This window comes from Dendroctonus ponderosae, unplaced genomic scaffold, assembly GCF_020466585.1.
Source record: "Dendroctonus ponderosae isolate FM_Combo_2020 unplaced genomic scaffold, Dpon_F_20191213v2 Dpon_F_20191213_4, whole genome shotgun sequence".
Lineage (NCBI taxonomy): Eukaryota > Metazoa > Arthropoda > Insecta > Coleoptera > Curculionidae > Dendroctonus > Dendroctonus ponderosae.
The window spans coordinates 2,941,886-2,955,430 of record NW_026018611.1 but is presented as its reverse complement, the minus strand read 5'-3'; the positions used below and the strand labels follow the sequence as shown (position 1 = coordinate 2,955,430).

General features: G+C 40.0%; 1 protein-coding gene across 1 annotated transcript in view; it reads left to right on the top strand.

Annotated features, from left to right (window-relative positions):
• LOC109546781 (apolipophorins) overlaps nt 1-12,570 on the top strand; it is a gene marked incomplete in the record, with an annotated part of 23,505 nt that extends 10,935 nt beyond the window's left edge. Inside the window, 18 exon segments of the mRNA XM_048665797.1 lie at nt 584-890; nt 958-3,117; nt 3,208-3,720; nt 3,810-4,222; nt 4,279-4,524; nt 4,586-4,850; nt 4,909-5,744; nt 5,799-5,948; nt 6,001-6,298; nt 6,422-6,640; nt 8,615-8,916; nt 8,970-9,180; nt 9,259-9,442; nt 9,502-9,661; nt 9,734-9,910; nt 10,796-11,023; nt 12,107-12,307; nt 12,367-12,570. Coding sequence (XP_048521754.1) covers nt 584-890; nt 958-3,117; nt 3,208-3,720; nt 3,810-4,222; nt 4,279-4,524; nt 4,586-4,850; nt 4,909-5,744; nt 5,799-5,948; nt 6,001-6,298; nt 6,422-6,640; nt 8,615-8,916; nt 8,970-9,180; nt 9,259-9,442; nt 9,502-9,661; nt 9,734-9,910; nt 10,796-11,023; nt 12,107-12,307; nt 12,367-12,378 — 6,882 coding nt within the window.
• Between the last annotated feature and the right edge of the window lie 975 nt (nt 12,571-13,545).

The window sequence follows — 13,545 nt, the reverse complement described above, 5'->3', positions numbered from 1 at the left end:
TGAAATAAACATCGGGTTATGACCTGCCAGTAAAAGAAAATGCTAAATGCAATTATTTTGATGAGCGAATTAAAAAACCGATAAAATTTGCTGTACATAATCGAGACATTGAAAATAAATTTGTTTTCAAAGAATGAAATTTTTAATACTGTTAAAAAAAAATCTGCAGGGTCATCTCGCTTTTATACATTCATTGCAAAAGGTGCAAATATTGCCTGCAAAATGTTGTTTTAATCACAGCCGTTTGGCAACCATTTATAAATTTGATTTTCTAAACCAAACTTAAGCACCCTGCCTTTTCCTTTACGARGCGTTTCTTATAATGCAAACTCTTTTAGTTTCCGCTTCTGAACCAGCTTGTACATTCGAAAGCATCCAATCAGTATAACCATCAGCGCAAATTCAYTTTTAACGACTTTCGCATCATTAAATCGGCAAAAGTTGCCTTCATCTACCGAAATCTCCATCCCTTGTTGAAAGTGCCGAAGACCAGCAAAATCATAGATTCCTGTTACCTTTTGATTTTTCCTTTCGTACTAAACTGTCCCGAAACAGGAAAACTTCATTGATGGAAATGTTTCAGATTTTGAACGATCAAGATGAAATAGTAGGAAAAATTGGTGTATCGGTGTCCGGAACACCTGAACGCGCCGTTTACAAACCAATCCTGGAACTGAAAACGCCCTCAGGACAACAACCTCTACCCGTAAAAGCAGAAGGCGAAGTAGTAGTGGAATCGAGCGGTGAAAACCTGAAGATTATTTTCCAAAATGTGAAGGTATTCGATGCCCAAAGACAACTTACAGTGTCCGGAAACGTTGGCCGAGAGGCCGGAGTTTTCTTCTCCGATGTAAAAATCTCCAACGGCGCCCATAATGTTGGTCTTGAAGGTAATTCGCTAGCCTAAATTCCCTTCAGACTTCAGATCCCATACTTAACAAGCTTTTGCTATTTCAGGCCGTTTGCAACTAACCAGCGAACTAATCAAATTCAACGTGAAAATTGAAAACTCCATCAACAGCAACGCAAACTTCAACTTGAAGGGCGAGTTCAAAAAGCAAGAATCGCACTACGATGCAGCCATTCAATTGATCCACGGACCCGACCTAAACTCCAAATCTGCGATTATCTCCGTAACGTCCAGCTTGGTGAACAAATTCAAAAGTACCTCGGACTTCAGGTTCGAGACGAAAAATAGCCTCAGCTATCCGCTGTTGGGCGTCAGCGCCAAATTCGAATTGGAACAAACGCCCAAGAGTTTGGACTACGAAATTAATGCTGAATATGGTGAACTGAAGTTGGGTTCAGAACTGGAAGCGAAAATCGACGAAAAAACCGCTGGAGACTACGATGTGGAGTTTGAAATCTGGGGACTGGAAAATAAATTGCAACTGAAATCGCGAAGACAGGTCCTGCCCAATGATGAGAGCAAGATCTCCAACAGTCTTGAACTGAATGGCAAAAAACTAGAACTGGATGGAAAAGTACGTCATGTTCTGCGTCCGCACAACATTGATGTTGGTGCCGACTTGACTGTTCATGTTCCTTCGCATGCAACTCCTTTCAAAGTGGGCTTGGGACTGAAAGTGAACCAGGAAGAAATCGATGCCCATGCTAAAATCAGCTCCGGATCCGACCATGTCATCGACTCGTTCATCAAAGCCAACAAAAAGGGAAACGCCAATGGAAGCATCAAGGTGAATCTAAAAAATGCCGTTACTGTTAACGGTCAGATTCATGCCAATAACGGTGCCGGCAGCGGAGACATTCTGATCGACTTGCAAAATGGAAAACGCCAAATCAAAGCTGAGACCACTTTCGCCATCCACATCAGTAAATCATACGATGTAACCATTTCGCTCTATCCATCCTTCAACAAAGACAAGAACGTAAAGATCTTGCTCAGCACCCAGAACAAGGTTTCTGATACTAGTCTGGAATCGAACAACAAGCTGGATGTTCTCGGCCATCCCGTCGAAGTGAACGTGAAAGCATCTCGAACTGGCGATCGCCAAACAGGAAAGCTCAATGGAGAACTGGAGGTGACTCTTCCAGGGGACCAATACTTTTTAGCTCGAGGAAATTGCGATCATCAACAACAAAACGACCTTCTTAATGGACAAACTGAGGGCAGCCTGGAGTACAGGTCGAACAAAAATACGCCTGGCCGCAAATTGGGGTTGAAAACCACATGGAAAAACACAAATCTGAAAAAGAAAAGCGTTGATGTCGTTGTGAATCTATCAGCAGACGACAGCAATGGCAAAAACATCAACTCTGATTTGAGCCTCTTAATATCTGAGGAAAGCGATGCTACCACACTGAATTCCGCAGGAAAACTGTATGGCAGTATTTTGAAAAATCCCGTCGAGGTAACAGTGGCGACCAATTGCAAAAAGGGCGTTACCGGACAAATTGAAATCCGCAGCAGTTATGGACCTGACAACTCTGTGACCATCAAAGGCAACCACGACTTAAGCTCCCAAACCAAACGTGGAGCTTTGACGATTCAGGCAACAACCAGCTCGAAACATTTGAAATCCTTGAACGCCGATATCAGTGGATCTGTTGCCCATTTAAAAGACTTACAGATAGAAGGCTCATTAAATGTTCAAGCCCTTAATGCAGAGGGTCCTTTGGTGGATCTCAAGTCACAAGGAAACGCTAAAATAGCCACATCATCTGGAGAAGTTAAAGGAACTTTGGCTCTTAACAAAATCCAACCGATTGGAGTTGATTTGACCTACAACATCAACCAGGAAAAACAGACTGGTGCTGTTAGCGCAGCTGTAACTTACGGAAATGGAGAATCGGTGAAAGGGGAAATTTCTGGCGAAAGAACTTCCGAAAATCAAGTGAAGTTGTCGGCTGGTTTACAAACTCCTGTCGAAGGATATCGAAACACCCAGCTGAACGTTAACGCTAGAAGATCAAAGGACAACAAAGACCTTACATCGTCATTGGACTTAACCATTGATGGAAAAGTTTGGAAATTGGACACCGAGTTAGTTCTGAGTGAATTGAGTCCAGTTATAAGCGTCAAACTTCTTGGAGCTAACGGAAAACTGCACCAGATCTACGCTAAAGCCAACAGAGTCAGCTACAAGCAATTCAGCGGTAAGTTCTTTGCCTATTACGCAACTGACATAAAAATCACCGTAACAATCATTTTCGCTCATCTAATCAGAAAATTTCAATAACTTTCAGCTGACTTGAAGCTGGTGAATGAAGAAAAGTCATTCCTCCTGGACGGAACATTGAGTGTCAATGTTGAGAATGTGGAAAACCTTGTTGTGAAAGGCCAAGTGAACTCGCCATCCCTCAACCTGGACAAGATTGTCTTCGACGCCCATACCAAAGGAAGCAACAACGACAACAAAATCCAAATTTCCGTAAAAACAGCCGGCAAGAACTACATCTCTGGAAGCTTCACGTACGGTGCCAAGGACGAGAATGGCAAATTCATCATCGATGGAAGCGGAACCTTAAAGGTCAAAGATGCTTCGAAATCTGGACACTTCAAGTACATCTTCCAGAAACTGGAACAGGACAAAAACGCTGAACAGGGCGTCCAGGTCTCCTTCGATGGCGCTTTGGGCGACCGAGCTGTAGACTCGGAATTCAAATTAACCAGCAAACACTTCAGAGTGCAAAATTCCTACTGCGAACAGAAGAAGGAATGCGCATACATCGAGATTGATAACAAGATTAACACGATTGGTGAGTGATTGAAATGTTGTTGCTCAACAGGCTCAAGTAGCTAATTTCCGATTAGATTCAAGACAATGCAACTGATTTATTTATTGCAGAAGTGGAAACGTTTAACCAAGTGTTGGAAATCAACCTGGATCTGCGAAAACTGGGCTTGTCTCATGAATTCGGCCTCAAAGCCGTTACCAACAGGAAGGGATGGATCGTCGACCACACTGTGGACGCTCATTTCCAAAATCAGGAGAACAGCAAATACCAGTACAGCTTCTACCTGCGACCAAACGAGGGTGGCGTCAGCCTAACGACACCGAAACGAATCGTGTCTCTGGAAAGCAAAACCGTTCTACCGAAAAACTTTAAGCAAGGCGGCAAAGGAAGCGGAGAAATCGCCTTCTATTTGGACAAGAAGAATCATGCCAGCAAGAAAACGGCTTTGAACTGGTTCTTGGATGTTGACCTCAAAGGCAAAATCACCGGTGAAGCGAAATTCAATCACCCAGGACTTCAAAAGGTATGTATTGAAATGACCACCAATCCAGGCAGGTGAATATCGTTGCTTCTCTACAGCCTCTGGCCGCTTCATTCAAAGCCATTAGAGAAGGGAGCACCTTTAATGGAAAACTCGACATCCTAGTTGAGCTCAACATTTTCGCTCAAGATAACCAGAAACTAATCGCAACCTTCCAACAAGTGGTTTCTTTGGATGATGCCAGAACACGTGGCACATCGAAAATCATCGGTTCACTCAAGAGCCAGGGATTGGGAGTGAACGTTCAAGGTTCACAAATTGTGTCAGCAGACAGAACTAGTAAAGTAAGTTCCACAACTATACACTGATTAGGCAAGAAACGATTGTATAATTTTCCTTAAATAGGTATTCTCCTATGAAGCAAAATCCAACGTCAACATCGGCCAAACGAAACAAGAAAACGTAATTGCCACCAAATGGTCGCCCACCGAAATATCTGGAATCGTCAAAGTCTTCGACACGGTTCTGATCAAGAGCGTGAACAAGATCACGATCACTGACAATGACCAGATCATTGAGTCTGAAGTTTCTTCATACAACAACGTTCCAGTGAACAGCCGATTGGAGATCAAAAACGCCAACACTTTATCCTACAGCGTATCAAGCAGCAGTAAGCTACTCTTTTACCGATCACAACCCGTCAAACTTCATAGCTTAATTTTTTCCAGGTGAACCTAACAGAAAATTCCTGCTAAATGCTGGTCTCATCCCCGGCCAAGTAGCGGACATTCGTGGAGAAGTCCAAGACGCCGGCAGCAAAGTTACTCTCTTCTATGCCACAGTTAAACTAGACGAAGTCAATTTCTTGAAATCCGAACACAAGGTGGACTCCAAAGCCATCAAGGCAAATCTGGAAATAGTTAAGGAAAAACTGACAACTTACCTGAAAGGACTGGAAGCTACCAGCAAGGAATGGGTCGAAGGAGCAAGAAAGGAAGTGAAATCTGTTGGGGAAATTGCCAAAACTGCCATCCCCAATCTGAAACCTCTCCAGCAATACTACGCAAACGAACTGCAAGAAGTTAAACAGGAAATCCTCAACGACAAGAGCATCAAGGAGCTCGGAGAAGTTCTGAGGAAGATCTTAGGATCTCTGATCACAGCCGCCACTGAACTATTCGACAAACTGAGCAAGATTGCCGAAGAATCAACTGCGATACTTCAGAACTCTTTCAACAGTGTAATTGCAGCGATCGAAAATGAGTTGATCCCTGAAGTCAAAGAACTCGGCTCCAAACTGTTGTCCGCCGCGAAAGATATCTTGGGAACCGTTCTTGAAATGGCATTGGGCGTTGCAGCCAAAGCAAGCCAAATCATCGAGAAATATGAACCGGAATTGCAAGAACTTGCGTCATCCTTCGGCGAGTTGTTCCAGGACTTTGGCAGACTAATCTATCGCATCTATGAAAACTCCTTTGAAAACATCACATCAATCGTCAAAAGGCTAGTCAGCGAAGTCAAGTCTTCTCGTTACTTGGAGGAACTTAAGATCCAATACGAAAAGGTGAGTGGTGATGGGTTGTTGGTGATTGAATTTGCTTGATGCATCGGATTTCAGTTTGTCAAACAAGGCGTCCCAAGTGCAGAGACAATTATCAACGCTTTGAGAGAAGCGTCCAACTTCGTCAAGGACGTTATTCCTGTGGACTTTGCTGTTAGGGCGGACATTAATGCTCTTTTGGACTCCATCGTCAACTACGTTGAAAAGGTGACGATCTGCGATCTTTATACTGTTGTTCACTAATTAATTTCATTTAAAGAAACTGAACAGCCAACAAGTGAACGACGTGGCCGCTATTGAAGACATCATTAGATCTATTGCGGCAATTGTAAAGAAACTGGCCCTCATTATTCATACTGACGACTTGAAGATCCCTGGAACCAACTTGGACTCCAACAGTCTTCTGCCTTTTAGTTACCTGAAGAACTTGCCCAGACTAGTTGCTGTAAAGTTCTCTCCATTGTCCTACATTTTGAACGAAAGCGTGTCCCCTGAACTGGGAAAAGTTCTTCTCAGTTTGGTCAACAAACCCAGAAACCTTGTGCCACCATTCCCATGTAAGTCGCTTGATTAGGTATTGTTCACCGGGTAACATTCCCAATCAAACTTATTTCGAATGATTTAACTCGAGAGTTTCCATTACTAGTTAAGAACGTGTAATCAACAGCGATTGGTTTCAGTGTTCGGTATCATCGTCCAAGGACAACATATCTTCACGTTCGATGGACAACATCTGACCTTCCCAGGCAAATGCAACTACTTGCTGGCCAGAGATGCAGTGAATGGCAACTTTACACTGGCTGGAGCTTACAAAGATGGGCTTTTGGCCTCGATCACTTTGGCTGATGAATCCGGCTCCCTCACCCTTCTCCAAGGAGGAAAAGTGAAACTAAACCAAGGTGAGTTCAGTCTCAATTGCTCAATGTAACGTTTTACTACTTTGTTCAAACAACTAAAAAAAGTCATGTAGACTTTCCTTGACACAGAACTGAGTCCAAAGAAAGTCGACGAGTTTTCTTGCCGAGTTTGCCAGTATTTTACAGTAAAACGTTAGGAAAAACGCGGTTTTTCTCTTTAGAGACAGTGTTGTTTAGAAATATTGACCTAAAATTGAAGAAACCCAGTTTCCAAGAGTTTTCCAAATAAATGATTGTAAACTTTCGCTTCTTCAGTTCGGGGAAATATTTTTGGAAAAACACACAGAAATAATTATTACGGTTTTGTCCATAACTCGAAGCTGCAAAAAGTTTTCCAAAAATATTTGCAAAGCGGTTAAGGAGGCGAGTGGTTCAATAAAATTTAACCTATATTTTTTTACAGAAAATAAAAAAAAGATTGTCAGTATTTTAAGAAAAACTAAAAAATAATGGGATTTTTGCGGATAAAGAATTGCTTAATATAAACGCGAGAGAGTGAGGAGGGCGATGAATTTTTCAAATAATTTTTTGCAAACTTTTCCTTTGGTCGTTTTTTCAAGATAATCCTAATTACTTTCCGTAAAAAACTGAATAATTTTTTTTTGTGCCAAATTCGAAGCTGAAATGGGTTTTGTAAAGTTCCCTGCAAACCGATGAATGAGGCGAATTTTCTAGCAAAATTAATTTTGTAATTTTTGGCTGAAAAGACCCCATTATTGTCAGAAAAGAAGAAAATCTTCCGAAAATAATGCTTTTTCGCGTTTTCGAGTAAAAACTTTCAGTTTTGTGATTGGTTTTGGTGAAAACCTTAATGGTTTTCGGGGAAAATAGGGAGGAATGTATTTTCGTTTTTGTCCCAAATTCGACGCTAAAAACGTTTTTGAAAAATTTTTACAAAGCTTTAAATTTAGCTTGTAATTTTTCGCGTCACAGTCCCCCAGATCGTCAGTATTTTTAAGTGAAACTCTACAAAATGGATCGTTTTTGAGTAGACAGTAAAGCAACAAAAAGTTCAGTCAACACAAAAAAAACACATTTTTTAACAAATTCCATAGTCTTCCAAATAATCAGTAATAAACTCGATTATTCTGTTCGTTTTTTGCTAGAAAATTATTTGATGTTTGTCCCAAATTCGAAGCTGGAAGGGGATTTCAAAACTTTTTACAAAGCGACGAAGGATTCGAAATTTATTTCATAAATTTTGCGGAAAATACCTTAAGATTGTCAGCATTTTTAAGTGAAACTAGAAAATTGAGCATTTAGAAGAAAAAGTAACTTAACCCAAACTGGAAAATTGTGAAAATTGAAGACATTTAAAAAATATTATTAATAAATGGACTTTAAAATAATCTAAAACAAGAACTAATAACACGAATAAGACACCCCCAAAACCCCCTGCACAACCCTTTCAACCAACTACTATACGAACGCAACATGACCAAAATTTCGGAAAGACTAATACACTTACAGACAAAATGGACAAACAACCCTCACAACTGGACCATACTGAATCCCCTTTGCCTAACAGGACGGATAGAACATTCCCGTTTTCGTACCCCAACAGATACTTTACTAGAACACCTACAAACGCAACTGAACTAACGACTAAAACCTGTTTGTTTTGTGGGCCAGGAATTTTTATTTTTTTTATCACTGATTGAATTATACCAGTGTTAGGAATAGGACTTAATTTTAGAATAAGCTAGACTAAGACATATATGTACTACTCAAGAGCAGAAAGACCGATTGGGTCGATAGCCTTTTTCTATAGGAATATATATATCTAAAACAAGTAAAGAAGGTCATCAACATTTTCACAGCAACGGAACTGAGTTATTGAGCCGGTGCGTTGGGTTGGCGCACCAAGCCATTTGCGCAGCACTGCGCCAACTCCTAAAAATTCACTGAGTTACCCAGACCTACTCGTAATTAACCAATCAACTTCCTCCTTTGCAGACAACGTCGAGTTGCCGCTGCGCAAGCCAACATTGGCTGCCTTCAGAGACTACGAAATCGTCACTCTAGTATCCACGTCTGGAATCGCAGTGGAATGTGTTCCAGACCTCAGCGGCTGTGTGGTGAAAATATCTGGATTCTACCATGGACAAATCAGGGGACTTTTAGGAAACGGCAACGGTGAACCCTACGACGATCTTACGATTCCTCATGGCAAGATTGTAACTACTGAGTCCCAATTCGCAAACGCCTACAAACTGTCCAGCTCATGCCCTGACGTTGCCCTGCCCCAACATGGAGCGGTAAGTCGAAAGCTTGGCATGCATTTCCAATGGGAGTTACGGTTTCCTCATAGCAGGTACATGAAAACCCCGCTTGTGCCAAACTGTTTGGCTGGGAATCTCCATTGCGGGTGTGCTATCCATTCGTCTCCACAGAGAACTTCAAAACTGCATGTGCTCATGGTTTGGCTGCCAATGTTAAAGACACTGAGGAATCTATCGCTAAGGCCTATGTTGCTGCCTGCCAGGAGCGAAACATTCCTGTTCATGTTCCCGAATCTCTTGGTAAGCTGGTCTGGGAGACATTTTTTCATTCACTCATGTCCAATCAGTTGCAAGTATTTAATGTTATCTGCTTTTCAGTGAAATGTACTAACGGCGACAAGCCCTACAGTGTTGGAGACACATTCAGCGTCAAATTGCCCTCCAAGTCGGCCGATATTGTCTTGATTGTTGATACCCAAAAATCAAACCAGGTCATCTACGAGAAATTAATCAAGACACTCATCCCAGAAATCAGCAACGAGTTGCACTCTAAAGGCGTTAAGTAAGTGATCAGATTTAGCTTCAACTATCATGCTTCGACATTCCACAATTCGATTTTAGGGACGTTGAATTCCATCTGGTCACTTATGGAGGTGAAAATCAATGGCCCAGCCATATCACTGTAAACGGAAAACTGACCTTCAAGGGCAAACCTCCCGGACTCAAATTCGCCGAAGACCCCAAAAGCGAATACGATGTCAGTCAAATAGAAAACCAAAAGGTTGGATTCATTCAACTCATCTAGGAGGAAGTTGGAGTAAAATTTTTAACTTAAAATTTTTATTTTTTCCAGTTGCGCGAAGCTGTTTTACGGCTGAAGGAACTGTTGCACGACTTGGGACTTGCCACTGGCATCAACCTGAAGGCGCAAACCTTTGACGAGGCCACCAACTATCCTTTCCGAGTCAATGCTTTGAAGTCCATCATCGTAGTTAATGGTGCACCATGTGAAGAGGGCAAATTTGCCTTGGTAAGCCTTATAGCGTTGGCACGAAAGTACTTTCGGGTTTTTAGTAACTTCAATCAGTCTGTTCGATTGTGTGGCCTCGCACTGTCGTGGTGGAACACCATTCCTTTGCGATTTACCAATTCTGTTTTTTTCTCTTTGATTTCTTCCTCCAATTTCACAAGTTTTTTCGAAGCAGCTCAAAATACATAACACCTTTGTAATCCCTCCAAATTGATTTTCGTTTTTTATGCTACTCAGCTTTTGATATGGTTTGCGCTGGTTCATCATGCCTGGACCATGACTCTTTTCGATTAACGTTATTGTAGACGCTCCGTTTTTCATCCCTAGTAGTAATTTGTTAAAAAAAAGACGATTGCATTACCTTTGAACATTGGTTCGTTGTGTGTTTCGGTGAATTTACCAATTTAAGAAGACCAACAAGTCCAACACGGCTTATATTATTAATTTGGCGTGCGTGATACAACTTCGGGAAACATTTTGTTTCTTTGCAGAATATCTGATGAATAGATATTAAACCTGGAGTGCTGAATTTGAATCATGTTCGCATCTTTTTCTCCTACGATCAATAGGATTTTTCAATTTTCTTCGTGCTTGATCATCCTGAAACCTTCTCAGGTCGCTCTTTCTGATAGACAATTTTCTTCTTCTAATGCTTTAAAAGTTGAATCAAAATGTGATTAACCCTATCCATCTTCCACTCAAAGTTTCATAATTTGCCCTTAATTAAAGTCATCTATCTTTTTCCTTGAGCATTTCTTTCCCACCTCATGCAAGTTTTTCTTGCCACTTGTTTGTCGCTTCTTTTATAATAAATGTCAGAGCAACTCTTTGGTTTTAATCGCTTCGGTGGGGCTTTTAACAATATCACCAAACCACTTTTTGCAGATTCAACGAGCCATTGCTTTGAGCTACAAGAACTCGAAATTGAGCCTCAACCTGTTCACTCCCTTCGGCAGTTTACTGGCAAAAGACGCGAAAAAGACCAAAGACATCATTGGTTTCAGCGACACTAACGTGTTCACTGTATCACAAGCGAAGAAGAATCCCAAAGGAACACCTGACCTCCACAAAGAACTCAACTACCAGGACTACTGTGTAGGATTCACTATCAAGGTAATTCAAGGGATCCTATGAGGAACATTTCTCTGCAACTCGAAACAGAGACACTCGATATTTGCGATAATTCTTGAAATTTCCCAATAAATTGCACGTGAAAAGACATAAACAGCGACATTCGCACAATAAAGTTCAATTTCTTTCACTTAAACACGAAATATGTATCTAAATGCGGCGTTTATACAATTTATACGAAAAATTATCGCAATTTTAAGACACCAAAAGCTACAAAACGTACAGTGGAGTTGTGGAGTAAAGGAGGCCTTTTAGCCCGGATCACGTTAATTTCAAACAAAAAATTCAGAAATATTTACAGTTTTAAGTACCTGTGGTATGAACGTTTTGCTTCAAAGCGAGCTTGTAAATCGCAAAAAGCCGCAAAAGTTCTTCCTATTTAACATAAATTAAAAAAAAATAGTTGTAAATGAGAAATGTGGTTGTTTAAAAAGTTTTTCGTGGACTTTCTTAAAAACTTTTCAAAGAGTTTTGCAGACTGCAAAAACAAGAGATCTCCGTTTTATTTGATTTTTTACGGAAACTGGATTTGATAAAACGTAGACATTTACATCGATTTTTTTCAAAATGTTCAGGAATGTTGATAAGGCATTTTAGGCCTTGTGTAGGTCTAAAGCGCACGTCCGCTGTAACAAAATGTAGAAAATGTAGTACAAAAATGTTCGCTGTAATTGAGCAAATGTGGCTGCTAACACCGTTTCTCATATATTTTCTCTTAGTTTTTGCAAGTTTCCAAAGTCGGTTTAAACCTTTGCTTCAAATTGGCTCCTTTCAAAGCTCGAAAATCGACAAAATTTCACTTTTCCTTCCTATAAAAATGAACAAGGCTCTAGTGCTACTGTTGAAACCACTTTAAGTCAATTTTTTCGAATTTTTTATGAGTTATTGTTCTGCACGCGCGCTTTAACGCTCGCTAATTCTCAACCGCAAAGACCCACAAAACCTTTTCTCATGTAAACGCAAAAAAATGTACCCTGCAATAGCGCAAACGTAGTTGTTTGAAACTTTTTACACCTACGTTCATTAGTCAGGAAATATCCATTTTGATTGAAATTCATTTTTCAGAACCGTGGAAATGCTTTTGTTAACGACAACTTCTTAGCATTGAATGAAGACGGCCAGAAACAGTTCATTCATGTCGCTGCTTCCAATATCGTTGAGCAACTGATTAATGCCGAACAAGGATTAGATTGCGAATGTAAACTGGTCAATCCATGGAATGCCATCAACGTGTGTTCCGAAGCATACATTAAAGACAGGCCATCGGTAAATGAGCTCAAATAAATGAATTTACTGATATTGACTTTTGCTAAATTTTTTTCCAGAAAAAGGTCTAATTCCTGATAGTATCAACGACGGAACATCCTCTGTACTAAGTGAATTGAAATGATCCTATATAAATTAAGGCTAATTTAGAGTATATTAATATTTTTTACATCAAAAACGGTATTGTAAATTATTAAGCTGTAAGTGTATGTAAATGTATAAGCAAAATTAATACCATATTGGAAAATACACTTTAATAATAAGTGGTGGCTTTGCTTTATGAACATCCTAAAATCAACTGTCATGGGCTGATGTATATAAAATGTGTTGATAAATGTCCAGGAAAATTCGAGGGTTCAAACGAGTTTTTTTGTTGATATTTATTTTGAGTGCAACAGAGCACAACATGTAAGTGCTTCTTGGGCCAGAAAATATTGAAGCAAAATCTTTTCTACTGATTGTTTAGGAAAAAATTTCCAAAAATATACCTAAAACCAAACATAAATAATAAACCTAAACCGTTTTCTCCTGCGAAGACATTCGGTAGTATCTAGCTCTTGGACGGAAACTTAGAGGCAAAGATATTAAGACCGCAATTCATTCGATTTAATTAATAATAAACTATTCACGTCGCCACTGGTCAGAAATAATGAGAAAAGTAATGTTGCCTTAGCCGGTACTCTTTTACCAAGAAAATAGAATAAAATACGGCCTAAAAAAGCGAACGTTAAAAACAATGGTTCATGTACGACTCCGGCTATACATTACGTTCCTATATGCTTATGCTCCTAGAAAAAGGGCATTAAAGTGAAATTTAATCCAAGCTGGAACCTTCACTAGAGCCGCTCCACATGACAGTAATAAAGACGGGGCTTTTTGTCATCAAAACAAATCCAAGAACAAGAGAAACTCTACTTTTTCTTATGCACATTGCGTGCAGGAATTAACTGTACCAAACACCAGCAAAGGCTTATTAGTTTAGACCTATACGTATGCAATTTGCTTCGCTTTATTGCCGCTTTCAGCTTTTAAAACCGCTAGAAAAAGTTCAAAGAAGACAGAAAAAGTTAAAAGCTTCTAAGAATTAAATTCTAATCTGAAACTCCGATCAAATGAACACATGAACGTGTTTCTGTAATGTGTCGTAAAATCTTTAAAATATGCCTCTTTAATTTTAAGTTTTCTAAACTTCGACTACTGTTAATTAATTAATTAATTAAACGATTTTTTATCATCGA